Raw genomic sequence first — 21,269 nt, forward strand, 5'->3', positions numbered from 1 at the left:
TTATGCTAACGGTGTTGACATACACAATACAATATCCAGCTCCACCAGTACAAGACACAGGATGTGTACGAGTATATGGCGAGGTCTCATCAGCACAGAATCTAATGAAATTCCATATCTATTATCCAACATACAGTGAAGAGCACAGGACAGGTATGAATGTTAGCAGCATGAAATCACATCTACTCTCCCACTGCAAAACAGATCCTCTCCTGATGAGATTAAACCTGCTGCAGACTGATAAGATCCAACAATAACAACAAACAATAACAGTAACAAAAACAGTATCAGGATCCAGCTGGAATCCTGCTTATCCCAGATGTTCCTGGATAAACCTTACAAACACAGCAGCTTTCAAAGGAGTCTGTGTGTGCTCATGTTATTGCTTCAATGTGGAAGACGTGCCAGTTGTAACGCTACAGTAAGATAAAGGAGCTGAGACACCAGCACACAGATACAGTTAGGGCTGGGTATCGTTCAAAAATTTCTACATCGATTAGGGTTGGGAATCGAAAATTGATTCAGATTCCAGAATCGGATACTTAAGGTCAGGAAACGGATACGTGCTGTCAATTTAAAATTTTGTATTCTGCCTGTTGAGTCTTATTTCATCTGTGAGGACCAGACCTAGCGATCCGCCAGGATCTTCCTCACTAATCTAAGTGCTCCAAAGTTTGGCTTCATTTGCGATCAGAAGTCAAAAAAGTTATAATTTCTTTGATAGCTAAACATGCTTTTATCACGCTATAATCACGATATTGACATTTATAGGGGTGTGACGATAACCGCATCACCGCATTAATGAGATGCCTACCGCGGTGTGAGGTCATCACCGCACTTTTTTTTTCTTTTTTGCTGAAAGTTACAGGACTGCATATGATGTGTGATTTGAACTATAAACACATTCATCTTTGCTTATAATTAACTTTTTCCACGAGTCCTATGTTCAAGGGCTTTTGGGGAAAAAGACCACATCCTGAGCAAGGGAGGGACAGTCCATTAAACATATGGGGGATTTTTTTTTTGTGTGTCTGATTTTTAATTAACTGCTAGCCATGTTTCAGTACTTGTAATGTTTACAGATAATGTTAAATTAAATACACACAAACACGGGCATAAAACACATTAGCGTAACTTAAACCATTGGAGTTAGTTAGATTTTAATTGCATATAAGCCTACCCGTAGCTATCACTTCATATGGTATAGGCAATAACCGTTGACAGCGCTATAAAGAATATAGTGCACCTGCAACACAGCGACTATTGGCAAATGCCTCATTCATTGACCCAAGATACAAGGACATCAACCCACGATATCACGTTAAAGAAGCGCTCCTGGAGGAGATGCTGGCAATGCCCGAAGAGCGGCGTGATATCGGGGATGGAGAAGCTGCAATGAGTGCCGCTGCGGCTGGAGAGGGAGAAGGAGAAAGTGCGCCATCTTCTCCTCCAAAAAAAAAAAAAAAAAGAATCTTGCGGACCTGCTTGGAATGAGAAGAGCACAATCCTCCATTCCGGTTCCAAAAGTAATCCGTGCAGACACTGAAGTCACAAGGTATTTGCAGGAGGAAGCCCTCGATCTGCACTCTGATCCACTTGCCTGGTGGCGGGATAATCAGGCTCGATTCCCACGTTTGTCAAAAGTGGCAAGAAAATATATGTCGCTACGAGCGCTTCATCGGAGCGTGTATTCAGTGCGGCTGGCAACATCGTCAACCCGTTAAGAACCTCGCTGAAACCTGACAAGGTTAACATGTTGGTTTTCCTGTCACGCAACATGAAGACGGAAAAATAAAAGCAGCAGCACGATTCACTTAAGCGGCCCAACAGACAAACACTTGTTCACTTTATGTTTTGTTATTTTGCACTTTAAAAAAGGTTGTTCATGTTTAGCCTATAGTTAACCATTAAAGGGACAATAAGTAACTTTTTAGGTATTTTATTATCTAAAATCAATATTTTTATTCATAAATATGCCCTCAATGGTGTACAAATACCTATGCCAATGTTTAAACTAATCCTTGTAAATGAAGAATTTATTATCTTTATATACATGGGACGGGTAGGTCGACAGAGGCTTCCATGTAGTTCCGCCATCTTGCAAAACTATAATAGCAGAGAGGGACAAAAAGTACTAAGCCAACGCATTTCCACAGCGCGTTTTCAGTCAGAGCCAGAAACGCAGGTGCAGAGCAGTGAGAGGCGCTTGAAACTGCACCGGCAAGTTTAAAAGTCTGGATTGCATTCTTATTATGGACCATACATATGCCGGGCCACAGGAGAAGAAAACATCGTCACCAAAACAGTCAAAAATAGAACGTAAAAGGAAACGTGACTTTAGATTACAGAAAACAAGAGTTAATGTCGGGGAAGCTTTTTCTAGGTGGAAAGAGCTAATGCTTGATAAAGATTTCAAAAGAGACGCTGAAGTGGCCAGTTTTCTTCTCGACAGGTAAGTCAGTGTTACAATCTATATTATAATATTTTTTTTATATCTAACAATGCATATAATTCAGAAAATATAACGAATAAATTAGACATAACTACTAATTACAATATTTCATGTTTTCCACAGTCAGTAATTCATACTGTAACATTCGTTTGTTTATGGTCATGTTGCAGTTTGTTTGAAATAACACACCTGTTCACCTGAAGGAAAACTCGACGAAGTGCTATTAGAAGACATCCTGTCAAAGCTTTTTTGTACATATCGCCTACCGTAGATGCAACGCGCATTTGAAAAAGCGAGGCGCTGGGGAGCAAAATTAGTTTGAATGCAAAATACAATTTCACCACTAGATGGGAGTAATTCCTACTTAGTGTCCCTTTAATATTTAATATAAATCTTAATTTGTTTATTAGTTTATAACAGAATACTGCTTTGTAATTATTAAGAAGAAAGTTTAATTTTAGCCTAATCATTAGTTAATTATTAATATTTACCATTTAGTATAACTGTTACTGTTATTTGTTTATTTGTTAATAAAGAATACTGCGTTATAATTATTAATTTCCATTGTAAGCATATCCATCACAAGCTGCATGCGTTCCTCAGTGTGTGATGCAGCCGCCTGGGGATTTTGTGTGTGTGTGTGTGGGGGGGGGGGGGTTTCCGGTTAACCGCCAAATCGCGATTCTTGTTGCTTCATCACCGCGGTAAGAAAAAATCCCATACCGTCACAGCCCTAGACATTTAGTTTAAAAAAGTTGTCATAATACAGTATTACAGGTTTAATAACTTTTTTCTTATAACAAAAATAACTATTCAATAAAGCAATACAGAAAAAATACGTATAGTTAAAAGTTTTTCACAGATTAAAGTGCAAAAGAACTATAAGGACCAATAGGTATCACTTTACAATAAGATCTCAATAGTAAACCTTAGTTAATTCATTAACATTCACAATGAGAAAGTAACATTTGCTACAGAAGTTATTAATCTTTGTAAAAAAATAAAATAAAATCTTAGTTCATGCTAGTTCATTAAATTACACAGTTGCAACTTTAGATTTTAACGATTTATTATATATTAGAATACCTAAGATGAATGTTTGATGAGATAAACCAATAAATGTTCAGAAGAATTTTCCATTGGCAGTTTGTTAACTAATGAATTAAGTAATGAAGCCCTAATGTAAAATGTGAATGAACAATAAAGAAACAAAACACTTTCAAACAATATCTAGGGCATGTTGTAGTCCAGATTAAAATGTAAAAAAAAAAAAATGTTTGAAATTAAATAGCCCATTTAGTCTAAATATTTAAGTATTTGGTGCTATGATGAAAAACACAGCAAATCCACAAATCTTAATGGCTATTTAAATACGTTCTAGAAAGTACCAGCTGCTTTATTAAGTAGTAGCATGCTTGTTTACATCAGTACGCACACATGGCTTTCAAGCAGTATACAGCGGGGTTGTGCAATTTTACCAGTTGAAGGGAAAAATATTTTTAAAAATGCATTCCAAATTCTGAATAATTTGTAACATATAAATTATTCACGGTATTTAGAAGTGCCCACGATATCAATATCGTGCACATTCATCACCGTGATATATCTCATTAACGAATACCGGCACATGTCTATTGCAAATACAGACTTTCAAATCAACACTTTCAAATTGCTCTTGCAATTGTCAAATACTAATAGATCTGCACCACGCGTCTAGTCAAAAACAAAGGCTAGTGGCTGCAGGCTTATTGGCTTACTCACACTGATGAGATTAACCCCTTAAGTATCGAAATTTGGTACCGAACGACGCAACGTTTTCTAAAACTTGATGGCATTGAGGCAATTCGGTCAGTTATCAAAGTCAATACAGAGACACTATATACAGTTACAGTAACAGTGAGGATTCAGACACTCAGAGATGTCTTAATGTTTCAAATGTCTGGTCTTCTGTAAAATCATTTTTATAAAATAAGAATCTTATATTTAACAAAGCTGAATTTATTTGATAAAATACAGTAAAAACAAAACATTCTCTTAAATAGTATTATAATTTTTTACTATTTTAATAAATTAAAAAATTTACCTATGATGCAAAGCAAACTGACCTTTCTATTTTTTGATGAATAGAAAGTGCAAAAGAACAGCATGTCATATAAAAGTATTAATGTTTCCAAAAAAACACTCCTTTGACCTCCAAACCCTTTTCTATTTTCTTTTTGAAATTCAACAAAATATGTTTTTGTTTTTTGAAAGGGAAGTCATGGGTGTTTCTTCAACTATGGCACTTTGGGTCCTGTGAACACATAAAAACTCTGATGTATTGTGTTTAATAGCATTGTGTGGTGGTAAATCCACGTTCATTTTCAGCGTTTATTTGCGCATCTTCTCAGTTAACAATGGCTCTGTGTAGTAACAGCTGCTCTATGTGAAATCACGCACCTGATGGAATTAACCGCTCATTAGAGAACCAGCTTTACTGATGAGATGCGCATTAACGATAACGATACATTTGGGGGGGGTACACTTAGTTTCGTTCAAAGAAAGGTTAAAAGTCTGAGATAAAAAAATATACAAATGGTTTAAAGGGATTTAAAATGCTTAAAACAAACATCATGAAGGCAAGGTAAAAAAAAAAGTTTTAACATGAAAAAGTAGCTTGTTTGCAAGCTGCAAAACACAGGTCTAATGTGCATGTGCGAAACAAGAATGGAATTTGAACACTGTGGTCAGCATCTCTTACCCACTGCAACCGTAAAAACACACACAAACCATACAAGCAAACGTTATCCACACACCTCAAGGGAAGAAGGGAACAGAGATAAGGCCCATCAACATTCCAGGCTACAGCGTGACCACCAGTTTATCTTAGCCAGACCTATTCAGGGTTGCAAACTAAGTGTCTAAAAAACACCCCGCAACTGAAACATTCCACTTTAACCAAATCCAGAGCAACACAAGACCTGATTTTCCGGGAATAAATAATTGCAGTCTGGTTTTTTACGGTTAGCTGTGGATTGTGCGTGCTACAATTATCTGTGTAAGCACCACCTTTCTGACAGCCACTAAATAAATGACAGAGTAGTTATTCATTAACCTTACCTCCTGAGCCTGACCTTTGCCCTTTCTCTCAGACCACACTGCCACCTGGAGCAACTTAAACTGTACAATGCAACCAGCTAAATGTTCTTCCATCATGTGGATAATGAAAGATCATTTGTTGAAAGATTCAAAGTTTTGGTTTTGGTGAGTGTCAGTTCATCTTAGAGGAAGTGTAAAACACCCAAGTTTAATTGCTGTCCTCTAAATTTAGCAGGAATATTACATCATCAGTATTACATCATCTTCAGGTGAAGTGGAGAAATCCACTCTCTGGAATGTCGGCATGGTTGCCATTTCTGAATTTTCAGTTCAACAGGTCACATCTGGATTAGAACACTGTCACAGAATCCTCAGTAAGTGCATTTATATGCATGTTACAAGTTTAATTTATGTCAGATTAAAACAATTTTGCATACAATTTTCAAAATGCAGGTTATTGAAATTGTGAGCGATTTTTTTCCATCATAAAATTGTTTTACTGAAAATAGATAAAATCTTCTAGTGAAACAATATACTTCTCTCTGGACTTCTTCAATTATTTTGTCCTCGTAAACCCCAGTCCCTTTCCTACAACTGACTACAAGCTTGCATTCAGATCTGCTGCCATCCAATCAACAACCAACAGATTAAACAATTGACTACATTTATTTCCTTTTAAATATTCTGCTACATTCAAATGTATTTGACAATACAAAGAATGTTCCGTCGCTATTTTTGTAACTTGACAACTTTAAAGGTGCCATATGCAGAAATTGAGGTAAAAATATTCATAACATGACCTACACGCATCAAAAGAATGAGAAGAAATAAGGGCGATGATGTCATTAAAAAAATGTCAAGTTATAGTGCTGCAGAGATATCAACCTTAATTAGCATTAGCATTACTAGCCCCGGCCCGACAGGTGTCGTAATACCAGTTTCGACCATGGGAGGCGGTATGCGGGCAACATAACCAACCTGCAATACACGAATAACTCGCACGGCTTGTGGGCGTGTACTTGAACCTGATGTCAATCGTGTGGAAAGTACAGCCCAGTACTACTTCATTTCAGTTCAGGGAAGAAAGAGAAATGATGTCTCAAGCCCTTGGCAAGAGACCCCTACCACCACCACCTGCTACAGGGAAACAACCGCGCTCGGAATCACAAATCAAATCCGATAAGAAAAGGAGCCGACCCAGAGTAAACATCGGCACTGTTTTCAATCGCTGGAGACAACTGATGGACCATAAAGAAATGAGGCTCGACTCCGAACTTGCTGTTATGCTGTTAGTATTTCGCTAGAAGTTTGTTTTATATGTTTGTGTATTTGTTTTCAGGAAGTTATAACACAGCAATGTATCGAAGGCTGTGATAAACGTGCTAATGTTAGCGATGGCTAACCGTAGCTGCATTTGATAATTAGCTAGCTATAACTTAACGTTACCCATTTTATTATATCATAACTAACCTGCTCTGTCTAGTATGTTGGTCTCCGTGTCCTGTTTGCTTCGTGGTTTTTCTGTTCGTGAAAAATTGATGTGTGGCGTGAAAGCGTGTGAAAAGAGTCAAAAACGCTGAATGCTTGAGAGTTGGCACATTATTTCCCAAGAAGAATAAAGGACAGGTTGATTATTGCTGTTTAGCGTTTGTATTAATCTATGATGTGTCCCTGTTTGCGTACAGGGACATAAAAAATAAATTAAAAGTGATATGTGGACCAAGGTGTCTGAGATCGTTCATTTTAAGTAAAGGATCCTAATATTTCGTCCACAACAATATTTAATGAGGTTAACTTATTACTCCTTGTGGTTAGTCTGCACGAGATCAACAAGCTTGTTTGCTTTGCGGCCGCTTTAAATACAAAATAAGCATTCGATCTACGTTACAGTGTCTGAGCGCTCACAAATCTTTCTGCAGCGTCGTGAGCAGAGCGGCAAGAGCGATTTTTGATGCTCTAGAAGCCAGCGGTGTGAACGCACAGTTAGGCTTCGGCTATGGCTGTAGTGTTGTTGTGAAAGTAGGGGCGGAGCATAGAGACTATGCCGTTTCTCGTTTGTTACTCTAGAGTAGACCAATTCACTACTGCCCCCATCTGTTATGGAATGTGGAGTATGACTTGATTTTTTTTGCCAAACATTACAGATGGCACCTTTAAATGTCACCTAAACACTTAAGTCTAAACTGAATTCATTCAGTCTGTTTTTTACATGCACAACATGTATTTAATCTTTTTAAATATTTCATTATGCACTGTTTTAAAAACACTTAAAGTGTATCTCCATTAGAACTCTGCATGTAAATAGTGGACGAACGTGTCACAACAGAAAAACTTTTATTTTGAAAGCACTGACAATCTATCCCCTAAATCCTTTATTTAAGGGAAATATGATTCCTAATGTGCCCAGATTTTTTTTTCATTGTTTTTAACCATTTCCTTTTTTTTGTGTGCAAAATACTATAAGATTCATTTTAATACTACATTTTGCTTACAATTTTTATGCATATGTTATTTACTACCTTTTAATATAATACTACCTTTTAATATATACACACACACACACACACATTTACACAAAGGTAAAAATACAGTTTCTGACATTAAGTTGATTCAATAACTGTTGGAACCTTATTTGTGCTTGTAGTGCAGGATTAAAAATGGTCACAATAAGACAATGTAGTAATCAGAGTGAAAAATAAGGCTTACATTAGACCGTAAATATGGAATGCCTTTGGAAACATACCTGGAAAATTCAAAAAGATTCCTGATGAATTCACTTGGCATCACTCTTCCAAACACACACATACTGGCTAAAGCGGGTATAATCTCAGGCTCAAATACTTGATTTAAAGACTTGAAATCAATCGCATTATGGTGGATAACTGTCAATAATCAGCTTGAGCTATAATTAATGACAAGTTAAAGAATTACGAGGCGGGTGAAAGCAAAGAGTAAGAGAGAATATTTGTATTTTCGGGGGTAAGAAGTGTTTGCTTTCCCAACTTCTTGTTGGAAGAATATTGCAACCAAATGGAAATATCTGTGATGTGTTTTCTAGAATCATCTCGTTACAGCTAAACACTCTCACACAGAGCTATCTCCTGCCCTGAGCTAAACCAGAGAGGGACTTGAGCTAAAAATGGCAGAGAAAAAGACAGAAAGAGAGAAAGAGACTGAAGCCTGTTCACTCCCACTCACCGCTTCCCACTTCTCCTCTGCTCATCTCCTCCTCAGGAAACACACACATTCTTCAGCTGTGGAGAAAGTCTGTCTCCAGCACTCTTATAATGGACAACACACACACACCTCCTTGATTAACATACACACACCGATTCTCTAAGAAAGAATGATCCACATCTTTCTCTCAGAAACCTGCTCACAGCTTAGACCAAACTCTGGCCCAGAGTCAAATCATGCTTCATCAAGAGTCTTTGGAGAATTGTTTAGTTTTGGACCAGATTAACTTTAATCAGCCAGACAGATCTGATATTATACATGAAGTTTATGCATGCAGGAACATTCAGTACCAAAAGAACTGCCTCCTTGACTGCCACAAATGAATCACTTCTCTTACTATGAGCAGTAAGTTTCACAACTACTTCATGTATCTGTGATGAAGTCCAAACACATATGTAAAACTAACACAATTATTCTGATAAAAAATACTTTCTTTAAGACATGCAAATAGTTTTTTTATCTTATCCAAAATCATAAGTAATCCATTAATAGGCTGGTTTCCCTGAACAGAGAACACTATTGTTCTGTCAAATCATGACTGTTAGTTTATGTATCACAACCAGCCCAACACAACAACACTGATTTAACCAATAGCAAGAGTTTGGGGCAGGACTAAATGTCATACTAACCAAAGGTTTATAGGGGAGGGTTTGTCATTTTTTTATTTTAATTTTTTCTGTTTAATGTTATTATTGTTGCAAAATTAAACAATTAAGCATTAACTATCAAATTTAGGACTTGACTAGTGGTAAAACTATTGGAATCTGCCAATAATCAGTATTTGTCAATAATGTACAGTTTCTTTTCAATTGACATGTTTGCTGCATTTATTTCATCAAAAATATAGTAAAACAGAAATATTATTTTACATATTAATTGAATGTTTTCTATTTTAACATTTTAAATGTCATTTATTCCTGTGATGGCTAATATGAATTATCATTAGCCATCTTTCTAACAATATACACTACAGTTCACAAGTTTATGGTCAGTAAATTTTTATTTATCAAAATTTTCATTCAGCAATTTTTTTTTATTCAGTTAAATTGTTAAGACGTGATAGCAAAGATTTATACTGTTAGAAAAAATATATATTTTGAATAAATGCTGTTCTCTTAAACTTTTTATTCATCAAAGAATCTATCACAATTTCCAAAAAAATACAAAATAAAATGGCAGAACAACTGTTGCCAACATAGATAATTCTAATAATAAATCAGCATATTAGAATGATTTCTTAAGCATCATGTGACACTTTATACTGGAGTAATGGCTAATGGAAATTCAGCTTTGCATGACAGAAATAAATTATATTTGAAAGGATATTAAAAAAGAAACCATTATTTTATATTGTAGTAACAGTTTGCACAATTACTGTTTTTTTTCTGTATTTTTGATCAAATAAATGTAGCCTTGATGAGCATAAGACACTTCTTTAAAAAGCTTTACAAATCTTACTAATCCCAAACTTTGGACCGGCAATGTATAATGGTGCTGTCAAACGATTAATAAAAATAAAAGGTTTTGTTTACATAACATATACTGTGTATATTTATCATGTACATATAAAAACACACACGCATGTATACATTTAAGAAAAATATGTTACATTTAGATGTATTTATATTTATATATGATATAATTTATATGAATATATACACGTGTGTGTCATATATATATATATATATATATATATATATATATATATATATATATATATATATATATATATATATATATCATAAACACATATATTATGTAAACAAAAACTTTTATTTTGGATATGATTAATCGTTTGACAGCAATAATATTAAATTGATCCCAAACTTTTAAACAGTAGTGTAAATATTGCATACAAAATTTTTCCATTTTAGCTCAATTACATTTCGATTGCTTATTTAAATTACGCTAGATCACCAATATATTGGCTATTCTGCTCTCAAAGTGTTTAAGTGATTGAAAAAAAAAACATATCAGTCGAGCATTACAATTAATTTATCTTGCTTTTAAGTCATTTATAAGTCACAGTCTTCTAAAAGAAACCTTTTAATTAATTTTAATTCAGTATATATAGTTTATTAATTTGTTCTGTTTGATGGTGTCCCCAAAAGGTTTTCTCAGATTTATCTCACTTCTGGCATTCTGCCCATCTTCTGTATTTGCGACAGCTGTGTCAGAAATAAACCAATTGACAAGCTCTCGAGATATTATCACTTGGCACCAACTGAGCCGCACGTGTGACCACAAACACGTAGGGACACTAAACCTTCAACGATACGTTTTCAAATAAATGAAGTGCACTTCGAAAAGATTAGAATAATCTGTGAAGATTTCTGCTTTCAGAAATGTGTGTCCAGTACCTTCACCTGCAGGCCAGTTAATAGTAGTCTACTTCCAGAACCAAACAAGCCATCGACCGCAGGAAGGGGAAAATCACGAAATTGTCATGTTGTAGGCCAATAATATTACTATATTTGGAGCGAGGCAACAGCTGAACTCAGAACTTGACGCATCATAGTTATTCAAATATGGCAAGTGTACGTGAGACATACCCTAACATACGTGGAGACTGGGACTTGCGGTTTGCCACAAGTTATTGACAAGGAAAGTAGGAAGTGAGACGATGTTTAAGTACAAATACCGAGGATATTAAAGGATACACCAACGTGCACACGGAGCTTCCTCGCAGTTGGTGTTTCTGCAATGCAACATGAACATCGCGTTTAGGTTGTTGCTATTTCTTTCATTTCCCCCCTCAGTGTCACTAGGCAACAGATCTTCGAGGCGCATTAAACATTCATGAAAAAGGACGGTGAACTTACCAGCAAACTTTCCACGTTGATCGCAGACCGCGGCTCTTTGAGCATGGCTTCCAGTTGTCTCAGCCGGTTTTCCATCCTTCTCTCCGCTCCTAGCGACATTTTTGCTTTGTCCTGGCGCCAGTCTGAGCAATGATGAGCGATCTGCCCAACTTTTCTGGTTCACATTAAAGATACAAGATCTTCTTTCAAGTTGTCGAGCAGCGGGCCTAGACAGCCTCCGACTCGCCTCCCTCCAAAAAGTACCCCGGGCTTGTCCAGAATAAAGCGGAAGAAAAAAAATAATCCAATGGGAACGATTGAGGTTTTCCAAACTTTCCCCTCAAAACAATCTATGAAGTGGTTACTTTAAATAAATGAGCGGAATCAAACTTCCCATCCTTTAATGCGAGCGTGCCATCAACGGCGCGATAAACTTTTAATTTTGAGAGGATTGAGCAGCAGGGCGTTTTCTGGGCGCCCCTCTCCTCTGCTCCCTCCCCTCGTCTCCTCTCCTGACTTCAAATCTTCCCCAGTTCATAAACAACTCCGCTGTTGTTCAAAGGCGATCATCTGTTGGAGTCGACCAGACCACAAACTCCAACGCATTCCTACAACACACTGACTGCGACGTAAAACGGAACCGGTGCGTTTTATTAATAATTCCATATAAAGTGAATTATTTTAAGTTACTCGCAAGCGCTTTCCTAAAGTGTCTCGGCATGTCGTTAGTGGATTAGGTCGCTCGCGCCAGTTCCGCGGATCGGTTCTTCGGTATTCCAGCAGGTAGCTCGAGCCTCGAGTTCGTTTCTCTGACATCAACTAGTGATGTCCGATGCGTGAGCGAATCGTTCTTTTGATTCGGAACTTTTTTAATGAATCAGTTTATCCAACTCACAAAAATGGTCCAAACGATCCGCTTGAGCGGTTCTCGGTTTAGCAACTAATACATTGAATTAAGTTCTAATTACTAAATTTAAATGAAATTAAATTGCAATAAACGTGCCTGAATATGGCTTATATGAAGGTTTTACATTAGGCAATAAGCCATGCTAGGATATCAAGAATCACGTGATGACGCAAAATAATTGTAGGATCGTTTCTATGGATCGTTTATGTAAACGACTCTTTGAAATGAGATGGCCAAAAGAACCGATTCGCTCAAATGAATCCATCACTAACGTCGACAACAACAGTCGTCTTTACCCATAAGCCTCTCTTCTTTCTGTCTCGCCCACGAACGGCGGCTCTCGGGATACTGTAAATATTCTCCAGTGGATAGCATTCTCACACCCACCATATATCACAGAAGAATCACAGAACATCACTCGGCTTTTAGTTTAATTCGTTTACTTCACATCGTTTCTAAACACGATGTTCAGGAGTAATAAAGGTTGTGCTGTAATGTGTGAAATAAATTATCAAATTATCGCATTTAATCATGTTGCTGCAGAGAGGTGTATATTGTAAATTGTCTTTTTATTTGTTTATTTATGAAGAGAATCAAATAAAGAATTGCATGTAGCTATATGAAGTTTTCAAATTAAATGAAATGCAATTGGTCCTCATAAATGGCCTATTGGTTCATTCATAAAATTCAGAGTCCTTTATGAATTTATTCTCAAACCAATTTCACTAAAGCAACAAAACCTAGAGTTTTGAAATGAGTGTAACAGCGACCTCCTGTCGGTGTAACTCCGTTATGAAGTACACTTATTGATATTGTTAAGAAGGCAAATTCTTCCACTAGAGGGCGCGTTTTATCTCTAATGGGACACACATGAGAAACAACCCGGCTGTAGTAATATTACCTTAAATATATTTGGTATCACAAGCCAGATTAAACCGACTCCCCATTTTATGCATTCCTACCCTTCCTCAAGTTTCAAATCAATCATAATTATTACACATAAAATTACTGGGAAAATAAAAAGTTCAAGCCTTTTGGAGCTGCAGTGATCTGGCCTGTCAAAAACATTTCATCCCTCTTTCTCTCAAAGAGTACAAAGAAAAAACATTTGTGAATGTATTTCAAAATCTGTGGCCAAAAAGAAGGCACACAGTGTAGCCGCTTAAAAGGAGAACAACTTTATTGGAATATAATTCGGCAAGATCAGATTTATATTTTTCAACATAACAAATGTAGAAGGTCTTGGCAAAATATTCCAGTTCTAATCCTCTAATGTTCCATGGATAAAATGTCTAAATTGGCTAGGACTGTTTGTAAACTGAACTGTGAAGAATTACCTGACACATCTAATTCCTCTTTTCTCTTGAGATGCAAACCAATCTAACCCTTTCAAGTACAGAAAAATAAATCTCTCTGATCTAGGAGTTTTAATCCAGTTCTGTAACTAATTAGCATTTATACACTGAGTAACAGTGTTTATCTAAAAAATGAATATGCAAATAGTATATTCTAAAATCAGGATCATCTTTTTAATGCCTTTATCAACATATTACAGTACTCTGAGGGATGCATATTAATGTCAACAGAAAATCTATAAAAACAAGCTCTCAACACACGAACAAACAACAAACACACCCATACATACACAGGTTGGCAGCTGGTATTTAGGCTGTCGAGAGAAAAAAAAATTTTTTATAAAACAAACAGCCAACCACTGAACAACCTTGAGATTGTCTATAAGTAAAGGCATGACAAACAGAACGACCCAAGGGAAGGTCTCTAGAGAATCTCTGCTAGAAGGTTTTGCTTTGCCTGGTAAACCTCAGCAGGGTAGCATCTCTGGATTCCTTTTGGTCTTGCGGTGGTTTTCTGTCAGGATTAGCAGATTGTCCAGGTAAATCAGCTCTTTGCCCAGCTCAGTGTACAAGCCGCTGCCAAACATTTGGTTTCTGGTGTTTGGGACTCTGTCTGAGTATAAAGACACCGAGCTGGAGAGAGGAGTTTCTGTATGTGGATGACCCTGTGAGAGTGACAAGGAAAATACAACTAAATTTAAATACAGGCTTAATAATGCAGCTTGAGGTACTCCATCTGATCAACTGATCATGAGAATATTCACCTAGAATAAAGATGAATGATAGTTTTAATGAAATAATTTTGATAATAATAAACGCTTCGTAATGCACCTTGAGCATGGATTATATAAATATGTGACCCTAGACCACAAAACCAGTCATAAGTAGCACGGGGATAGCAACAGACAACAATACATTGTATGCATCTTTTATGCAAAAAATCATTAGGATATTAAGTAAAGATTGTGTTCCATGAAGATATTCAGTACATTTCCATGAGTATAATTATCAAAACTTAATTTTTTATTAGTAATATGCATTGCTAAGAACTTTATTTGGACCACTTTAAAGGTGATTTTCTCAATATTTTTTTAATGAGTTCCTCAGATTCCAGATTTTAAATAATTATATTTGTCTAAATATTGGCTTATCCTAACAAACCATACCTCAATGGAAAGCTTATTTATTCAGCTTTCAGATGACATATAAATCTCAATTTCAGAAAAATGGATCCTTATGAATGGTTTTGTGGTCCAAGGTCACATATCAATCATTATCATTATTATTACTGTAGTAGTAGAAATAACATCATGTGAATATGGGGGTGGTGTTGGTGCAGTGGATAAGCCACATGCCTTTGGTGTGAGAAACCCGGGTTCAAATCCACTGTGAGACACCAATGTGTCCCTGAGCAAGACACTTAACCCCTAGTCAGAGGCATGTGATCTCTGACATATATAGCAATTGTAAGTTGCTTTGCGTCAGCTAAATGAATAAATATAAATATATTAAATCTGGCCCGTCCAAAGAACTACTTAACTAACAAAAATTAATGAATACATGAATTAATTTATTAGAAAGAGCAATAACTAAAAAATAGATACAAATAATTATAATATAATTTGGATTAAAAATGATCAAATATACACTCCTGTTCAAAAGTTTGCGGTCTGCAAGATCTTAAGCACACCCAATTGCATGAATTTCATTAAGAACACAGTCAAAACTCTAATATTCTGAATATTATTACATTGTTTTTAATTTGATTATTACAACTGTTTACATATAATTTAAAATATTATGTGATATTCAAAGCTGAATATTCTTTCTGAAAAGTCTTTAGTGTCACATCATTTTTCAAAATCATTCCAGAAACCAGATTGTTTTTTTTTCTCAGGATTATTAGATGAATAAACATATCAAAATAACAGAATTTATCTGAATTGTAAATCTTTTGTAACCATAAATGCCTTCACTTTTACTTTTGATCAATTTAATGCATCCTTTCTCAGAATAGAAAATTTTTCCCAAACTTTTAAACAGTACAGAGATTTATTTTTGCTGTATATATTAATTAAATTGACTTTTTAACAATATTTATTTGCTAAATAAATAAAACTCATTAGTAACAGTTCTGGGTCATCACTGATAAGTGGGTTTCTTACCAGCTGGTAAAAGTTCATGAGGAAACTCCAGTTCTTCTCCCTGTAAAACAATAATGAAGCATTTTACAGCATGATCTTCTCCAGACAATACGATGCAATTAATTATTTAGAAGCGAAATTGTGATCGTTTTATTATATGATGGAGTTTCTGTGTACAGTAACCACGGCTCTATATATACAGTAGTTGGTAAAGAACAAGAGATGAGTAACCGTAACGCACACCGTCCAAGGGGCGCCTGCTCAACCACAATTCATCCCGTATCAAATAACGGGTCAAACAATGACACATTTAAGGGATAGAAAAAAAGAGTAGTGTAACTCCAGGGAAAGTGAGAAAACAAACCAGCAACTCCATGACATTTCTAAGAAAGTGAATGCAATTTTCTTTCTTACCATTCTTTCACACCGATTCGCTCCGTGCGCACAAACTCTCTCCAAACTTGGTCCTGCTTTACCGGATCTCGGGTATCGTCGTCTTGCGCTGGTATCTCACCGGTGTTTCGTGTCCTGCCCGCTGAATGTCTGAACACTGAGCCTGAGGACTGAGAGGCGAGAGGACCATTGGGTCGGTCCGGTAAACGGTACCCAGCTGAAGTGGCGCGCCGCATGCTTCCTTTCCTATCCGGTCCTTGAGCTCGTCAGTCAAACACAAATATATATTTACGCCACTGTAAAGTCTATTTTACCTATTTAGCCATTTGACTTAAACGTTTGTCTTAATGTAAAATATTTTCTTTTTAGCAGACCTGTCTTTCTCTGAGTTGGATGGAATTTGGTGCGCCAGTTCACAATCCGAGATCTGCTGCTGGTTCCGCTGCCGCCCGCTTGCGCAGAGATTGGCTCTTGTTTACCCGGTACGTTTCCCCGGGAAACAGTCGTGCGATGCTGGGTACCCTCTCAAAGCTTTTGTTAATTCACGAGGAGGCAAGACAATCCACTGCAACAAAGCAGCAAATTAGAATGACAAAAGCCAAAGACTGACAGACTGGTGACATAACAGTGTACGTGGGCCTACATAAAAGAACAGCTATTCAACCAAAATGTTCGAATATGAGAGGGGAAAAAAAGGAAAAAAGAAAGAAAGAAAAAACACACGGACATATTCTTTTTTTCCCTTATGTACAACTGCATGCAACAGACAAATAGTAGCATGTTGTTGAAGTTTGTGGCAGTAGTTAATTAATACAAAGCTGCAGTTTTGTGCAGGTAATCAATGCCTGTGCAATGATGAGAACAAGTATGTAGACCTACTCAATAGAACAAAAACATGTCTTTAAAGAAAGATTCCTTTGCACACAGGATAGAGGATGATACTGGAAATCTTTTTCCAAACAATAATGAATTGTTACTTGGTGACATTTGACTAAATGAGAGGTTACTGTGATCTGCTCTGTTTACCTAAAAAAAGGCCTGTAACTACAGTAGGTTTATTATTATATTTATAAATAGTATTATATTTATACAAAAATAGTTGAAAGTAGTTGAAATAAAATAAACATTTAATGAAATGAAATACAAACCTGATTTCAAAAAAGTTGGGACACTGTACAAATTGTGAGTAAAAAAGGAATGGAATAATTTACAAATCTCATAAACTTATATTTTATTCACAATACAGTAGAATATAGACAACATATTAAATGTTGAAAGTGAGACATTTTGAAATGTCATGCCAAAGATTGGCTCATTTTGGATTTCATAAGAGCTACACATTCAAAAAAGTTTGGACAGGTAGCAATAAGAGGCCGGAAAAATGAAATGTACATACTGTATAAGGAACAGCTCCAGGAACAATTTGCAACTTATTAGGTAAATTGGCAACATAATTGGGTATAAAAAAGAGCCTCTCAGAGTGGCAGTGTCTCTCAGAAGTCACGATGGGCAGAGGATCACCAATTCCTCCAATGCTGTGGTGAAAAATAGTGGAGCGATATCAGAAAGGAGTTTCTCAGAGAAAAATTGCAAAGAGTTTGACGTTATCATCATCTACAATGCATAATATCATCCAAAGATTCAGAGAATCTAGTACAATCTCTGTGCGTAAAGGGTCAAGGCTTGAAAACCATACTGGATGCCTGTGATCTTCGGGCCCTTAGATGGAAATCACAACATGGGCTCAGGAATATTTCCAGAAAACATTGTTAGTGAACACAATCCATTCTGCCATTCGTCGTTGCCGGCTAAAACTCTATAGGTCAAAAAAGAAGCCATATCTAAACATGATCCAGAAGTGCAGGCATTTTCTCTGGGCCAAGACTCATTTAAAATGGACTGTGGAAAAGTTGAAAACTGTTCTGTGGTCAGACGAATCAAAATTTGAAGTTCTTTTTGGATAACTGGGCATATGTCATCCAGACTAAAGAGGATGAGGACAACCCAAGTTGTTATCAGATCTCAGTTCAGAAGCCTGCATCTCTGATGGTATGGGGTTGCATGAGTGCGTGTGGCATGGGCAGCTTACACATCAATGCTGAAACGTATATCCAAGTTCTAGAACAACATATGCTCCCATCCAGACGTCATCTCTGCCAGGGAAGACCTTGCATTTTGCAACATGACAATGCTAGACCACATACTGCATCAATTACAACATCATGGCTGTGTAGAAGAAGGATCCGGTTAGTGAAATGGCCAGCCTGCAGTCCAGATCTGTCACCCAAAGAAAACATTTGGTGCATCATAAAGAGGAAGATGCAACAAAGAAGACCTAAGACAGTTGAGCAACTAGAAGCCTGTATTAGACAAGAATGGGACAACATTCCTTATTCCTTAACTTGAGCAACTTGTCTCCTCAGTGTTCAGACGTTTGCAGACTGTTATAAAAAGAAGAGGGGATGCCACACAGTGGTAAACATGGCCTTGTTCCAACTTTTTTAAGATGTGCTGATGCCATGAAATTTAAAATCAACTTATTTTTCCCTTTAAATGATACATTTTCTCAATTTAAGCATTTGATATGTTATCTACTGTATGTTATATTCTGAATAAAATATTTAAATTTGAAACTTCCACATCATTGCATTCTGTTTTTATTCACAATTTGTACAGTGTCCCAACTTTTTTGGAATCGGGTTAGTAAAATATTTAAAAATTTGACAAGTACTTAAGTAAAATAACTAAAAGTAACTAAACTAAAACTAAAAACTAAATGAAACTATATAGATATAATTAAAATAAAAAAACTACAAATCATAAAATAATGACACGATTTAGCAAATCGACTGAACGCAATAGTACATTGAGGGAACAAATTAGTAAATCGTCTGCACAATTTATTTATTTTTTCTTGAATGTCATCTGCGGGGCTCCGTACAAAAATTTTATTTTTGTAAAACATTTTAAATATACAGTATGTGCCCCTGGACCACAAAACCAGTCAAAATGGGCCATTTTCGGAAAATTAGATTTCTTCTTTGTCATCTTGATGTTGTCATGTATCCTGCCTGTGGTCTTCCGTCCACTCACCACCAGAGGTCGCCTTCTGATTATACTGATTTTCACAATACACCAGGGGTGTCAAACTCAATTCCTGGAGGGCAGGAGCTTGTTCCAACCCTGCTCCAACACAAATACCATGTAATTTTCAAATAAGCCTGAAGGACTTGACTAGTTGGATCAGGTGTGTTTAAATAGGGTTGAATCTAAACTCTGCAGGGCTCCAGCTCTTCAGGAATTGACTTTGACACCCCTGCACTACACCAGTTGGTACACGTCACCCTGGACTACATTTCCCATGTTCCATTTCACTAATCACACTCTCACCTGTAGCCAGTCACACACACAATAAATATGAGGCTCTAAATATAATTCAGGGCCCAGTATTGTAAGCCCTCATTGCTACCCTATCTGAAAGCTACTTTATGGATCCTGCTCTAGTTTTCTTAGTCATAATCTTGTCTTGCCTGCTTTTCCGTGTACAGATACTTGTCTGTGTATTTTGGATCAGCATTTTGTCTTGCCATTCACTCTGTTTGCCTCTGCCTGGACTATTGCTGGGTACCTGGATTATCTCTTATTGTTTTGCGTTGTTAGATTATGTTCGCCTTTGACCCATGCCTGTTTACTGGACTACTCTTTTGTCTTGCCCTCTATATACCTGTGTGCCATTGTCTGACCCTAGCCTGTTTTGGCCACGTCTTTAAATAAAGCTTTGCAAATAGATCCGCAAACCTCTTGACCTGTTCTTCCCTTAACAGATGTATGCTTGTTAGTATAGGGCAATATTTGGATGAGATACAACTATATGAAAATCTGAAATCTGAGGGTGAGAAAATGGCCTTTAGAGTTGTCCAAATGAAGTTCTTAGCAGTGCATATTATTACTCAAAGTTGATCTTTACTTAATACCCTAATGATTTTTGGCATAAAAGAAAAATCAATAATTTTGGCCCATTCAATGTATTGTTGGCTATTGCTACAGATATACCCATGCTACTTATGACTGGTTTTGTGGTCCAGGTCACATATTTAAAACATGTTTTTTAACTATTTAAATGACAGTTTTATACTTTTATTTAACATTTTACGTTGTCCCAAGTTAATACTATGCGAAACTTATTAAAATTAGCTTTGAGTTGTTTTCTTAGAGCATGCCATATTATTTCTAGACGGTTCATGTCATATAATGTCTAGATACGTTTTTGACCAGCATTTGACCAGATTATTGTGTTGCTAAAATCCGCTGTCTGAAAAATATTATTTATTCTTTGAAGTACTATGCAATGTTTCTTTAATATTGTTGGAGGTGCTCATTTTATGGGATGTTTTTCTTGTTTTCCTGTTGACCTAAAGGGGGCGGTGTACTCCATATTTTGCGTGCCAATTTATAAGCAGCAGCAGCTGAAGGTTAATTACCCAAATTTAAATTATGGAGATAGGGAGAGAGGGGAATGTAAAACATTTTAAAATTTTCTCGCTGAAATATTTTTAGAGAGCAGTTTCTGCCTTTCTCTTTCAGGGCTGTGGGATGAACTGAGCTCACACACTGTGTCACAGCGTTAAATAATTTAGTTGAGTCCAGTAAAGCCTATGATTCACTGTGACAGTAGTTCTGACTTCAGCTTTTGGGGTACAGGTCATGTTTGAACCTGCTGTGAGTCAGACAGGTTCAGTTCTGCACACCATAGCAGATAGACAACATCATATTGGACAGGGCTTGAATATCCTGGTTGAAACTATGAAGCTCTTTTCCATATCAATTTATTTCAATAAAAGAACTGTCCAACTTTGTGTCATAGCAGTCAAAACTATTGCCAGGAACAATAACACCATGAGC

At 36.4% G+C, this 21,269-nt stretch overlaps 2 protein-coding genes across 5 annotated transcripts in view; both read right to left on the minus strand.

Annotated features, from left to right (window-relative positions):
- LOC113056916 (rho-associated protein kinase 2-like) overlaps window positions 1–12,400 on the minus strand; it is a 47,758-nt gene extending 35,358 nt beyond the window's left edge. For 2 of the 3 annotated variants that reach the window (XM_026223846.1, XM_026223845.1), the window contains exon 1: window positions 11,590–11,667. In XM_026223846.1, the coding sequence (XP_026079631.1) occupies window positions 11,590–11,664 (75 nt within the window). In that variant the 5' untranslated portion in view covers window positions 11,665–11,667. Of the gene's footprint in view, window positions 1–11,589 lie in introns of all 3 variants that reach the window. The other variant, XM_026223844.1, reaches the window with a different exon arrangement.
- Window positions 12,401–13,632: 1,232 nt separating this feature from the next.
- On the minus strand, window positions 13,633–17,378 carry LOC113056917 (uncharacterized protein C2orf50-like). 2 transcript variants are annotated; one of them, XM_026223848.1, is made up of 4 exons: window positions 16,742–17,378; window positions 16,389–16,623; window positions 15,996–16,035; window positions 13,633–14,495 (listed from the first exon to the last, which is right to left on the minus strand). In XM_026223848.1, the coding sequence occupies exons 2-4, from the start codon at window positions 16,601–16,603 to the stop codon at window positions 14,298–14,300; spliced, it is 453 nt and encodes a 150-aa protein (XP_026079633.1). In that variant the 5' UTR covers window positions 16,604–16,623; window positions 16,742–17,378; the 3' UTR covers window positions 13,633–14,297. The 2 variants fall into 2 exon arrangements, with proteins under 2 accessions (XP_026079633.1, XP_026079632.1); XM_026223847.1 differs by having other exon boundaries at window positions 16,389–16,629; window positions 16,742–17,375.
- Window positions 17,379–21,269: the final 3,891 nt, after the last annotated feature.

Source organism: Carassius auratus, chromosome 38, assembly GCF_003368295.1.
Source record: "Carassius auratus strain Wakin chromosome 38, ASM336829v1, whole genome shotgun sequence".
In the NCBI taxonomy this organism is placed as follows: domain Eukaryota; kingdom Metazoa; phylum Chordata; class Actinopteri; order Cypriniformes; family Cyprinidae; genus Carassius; species Carassius auratus.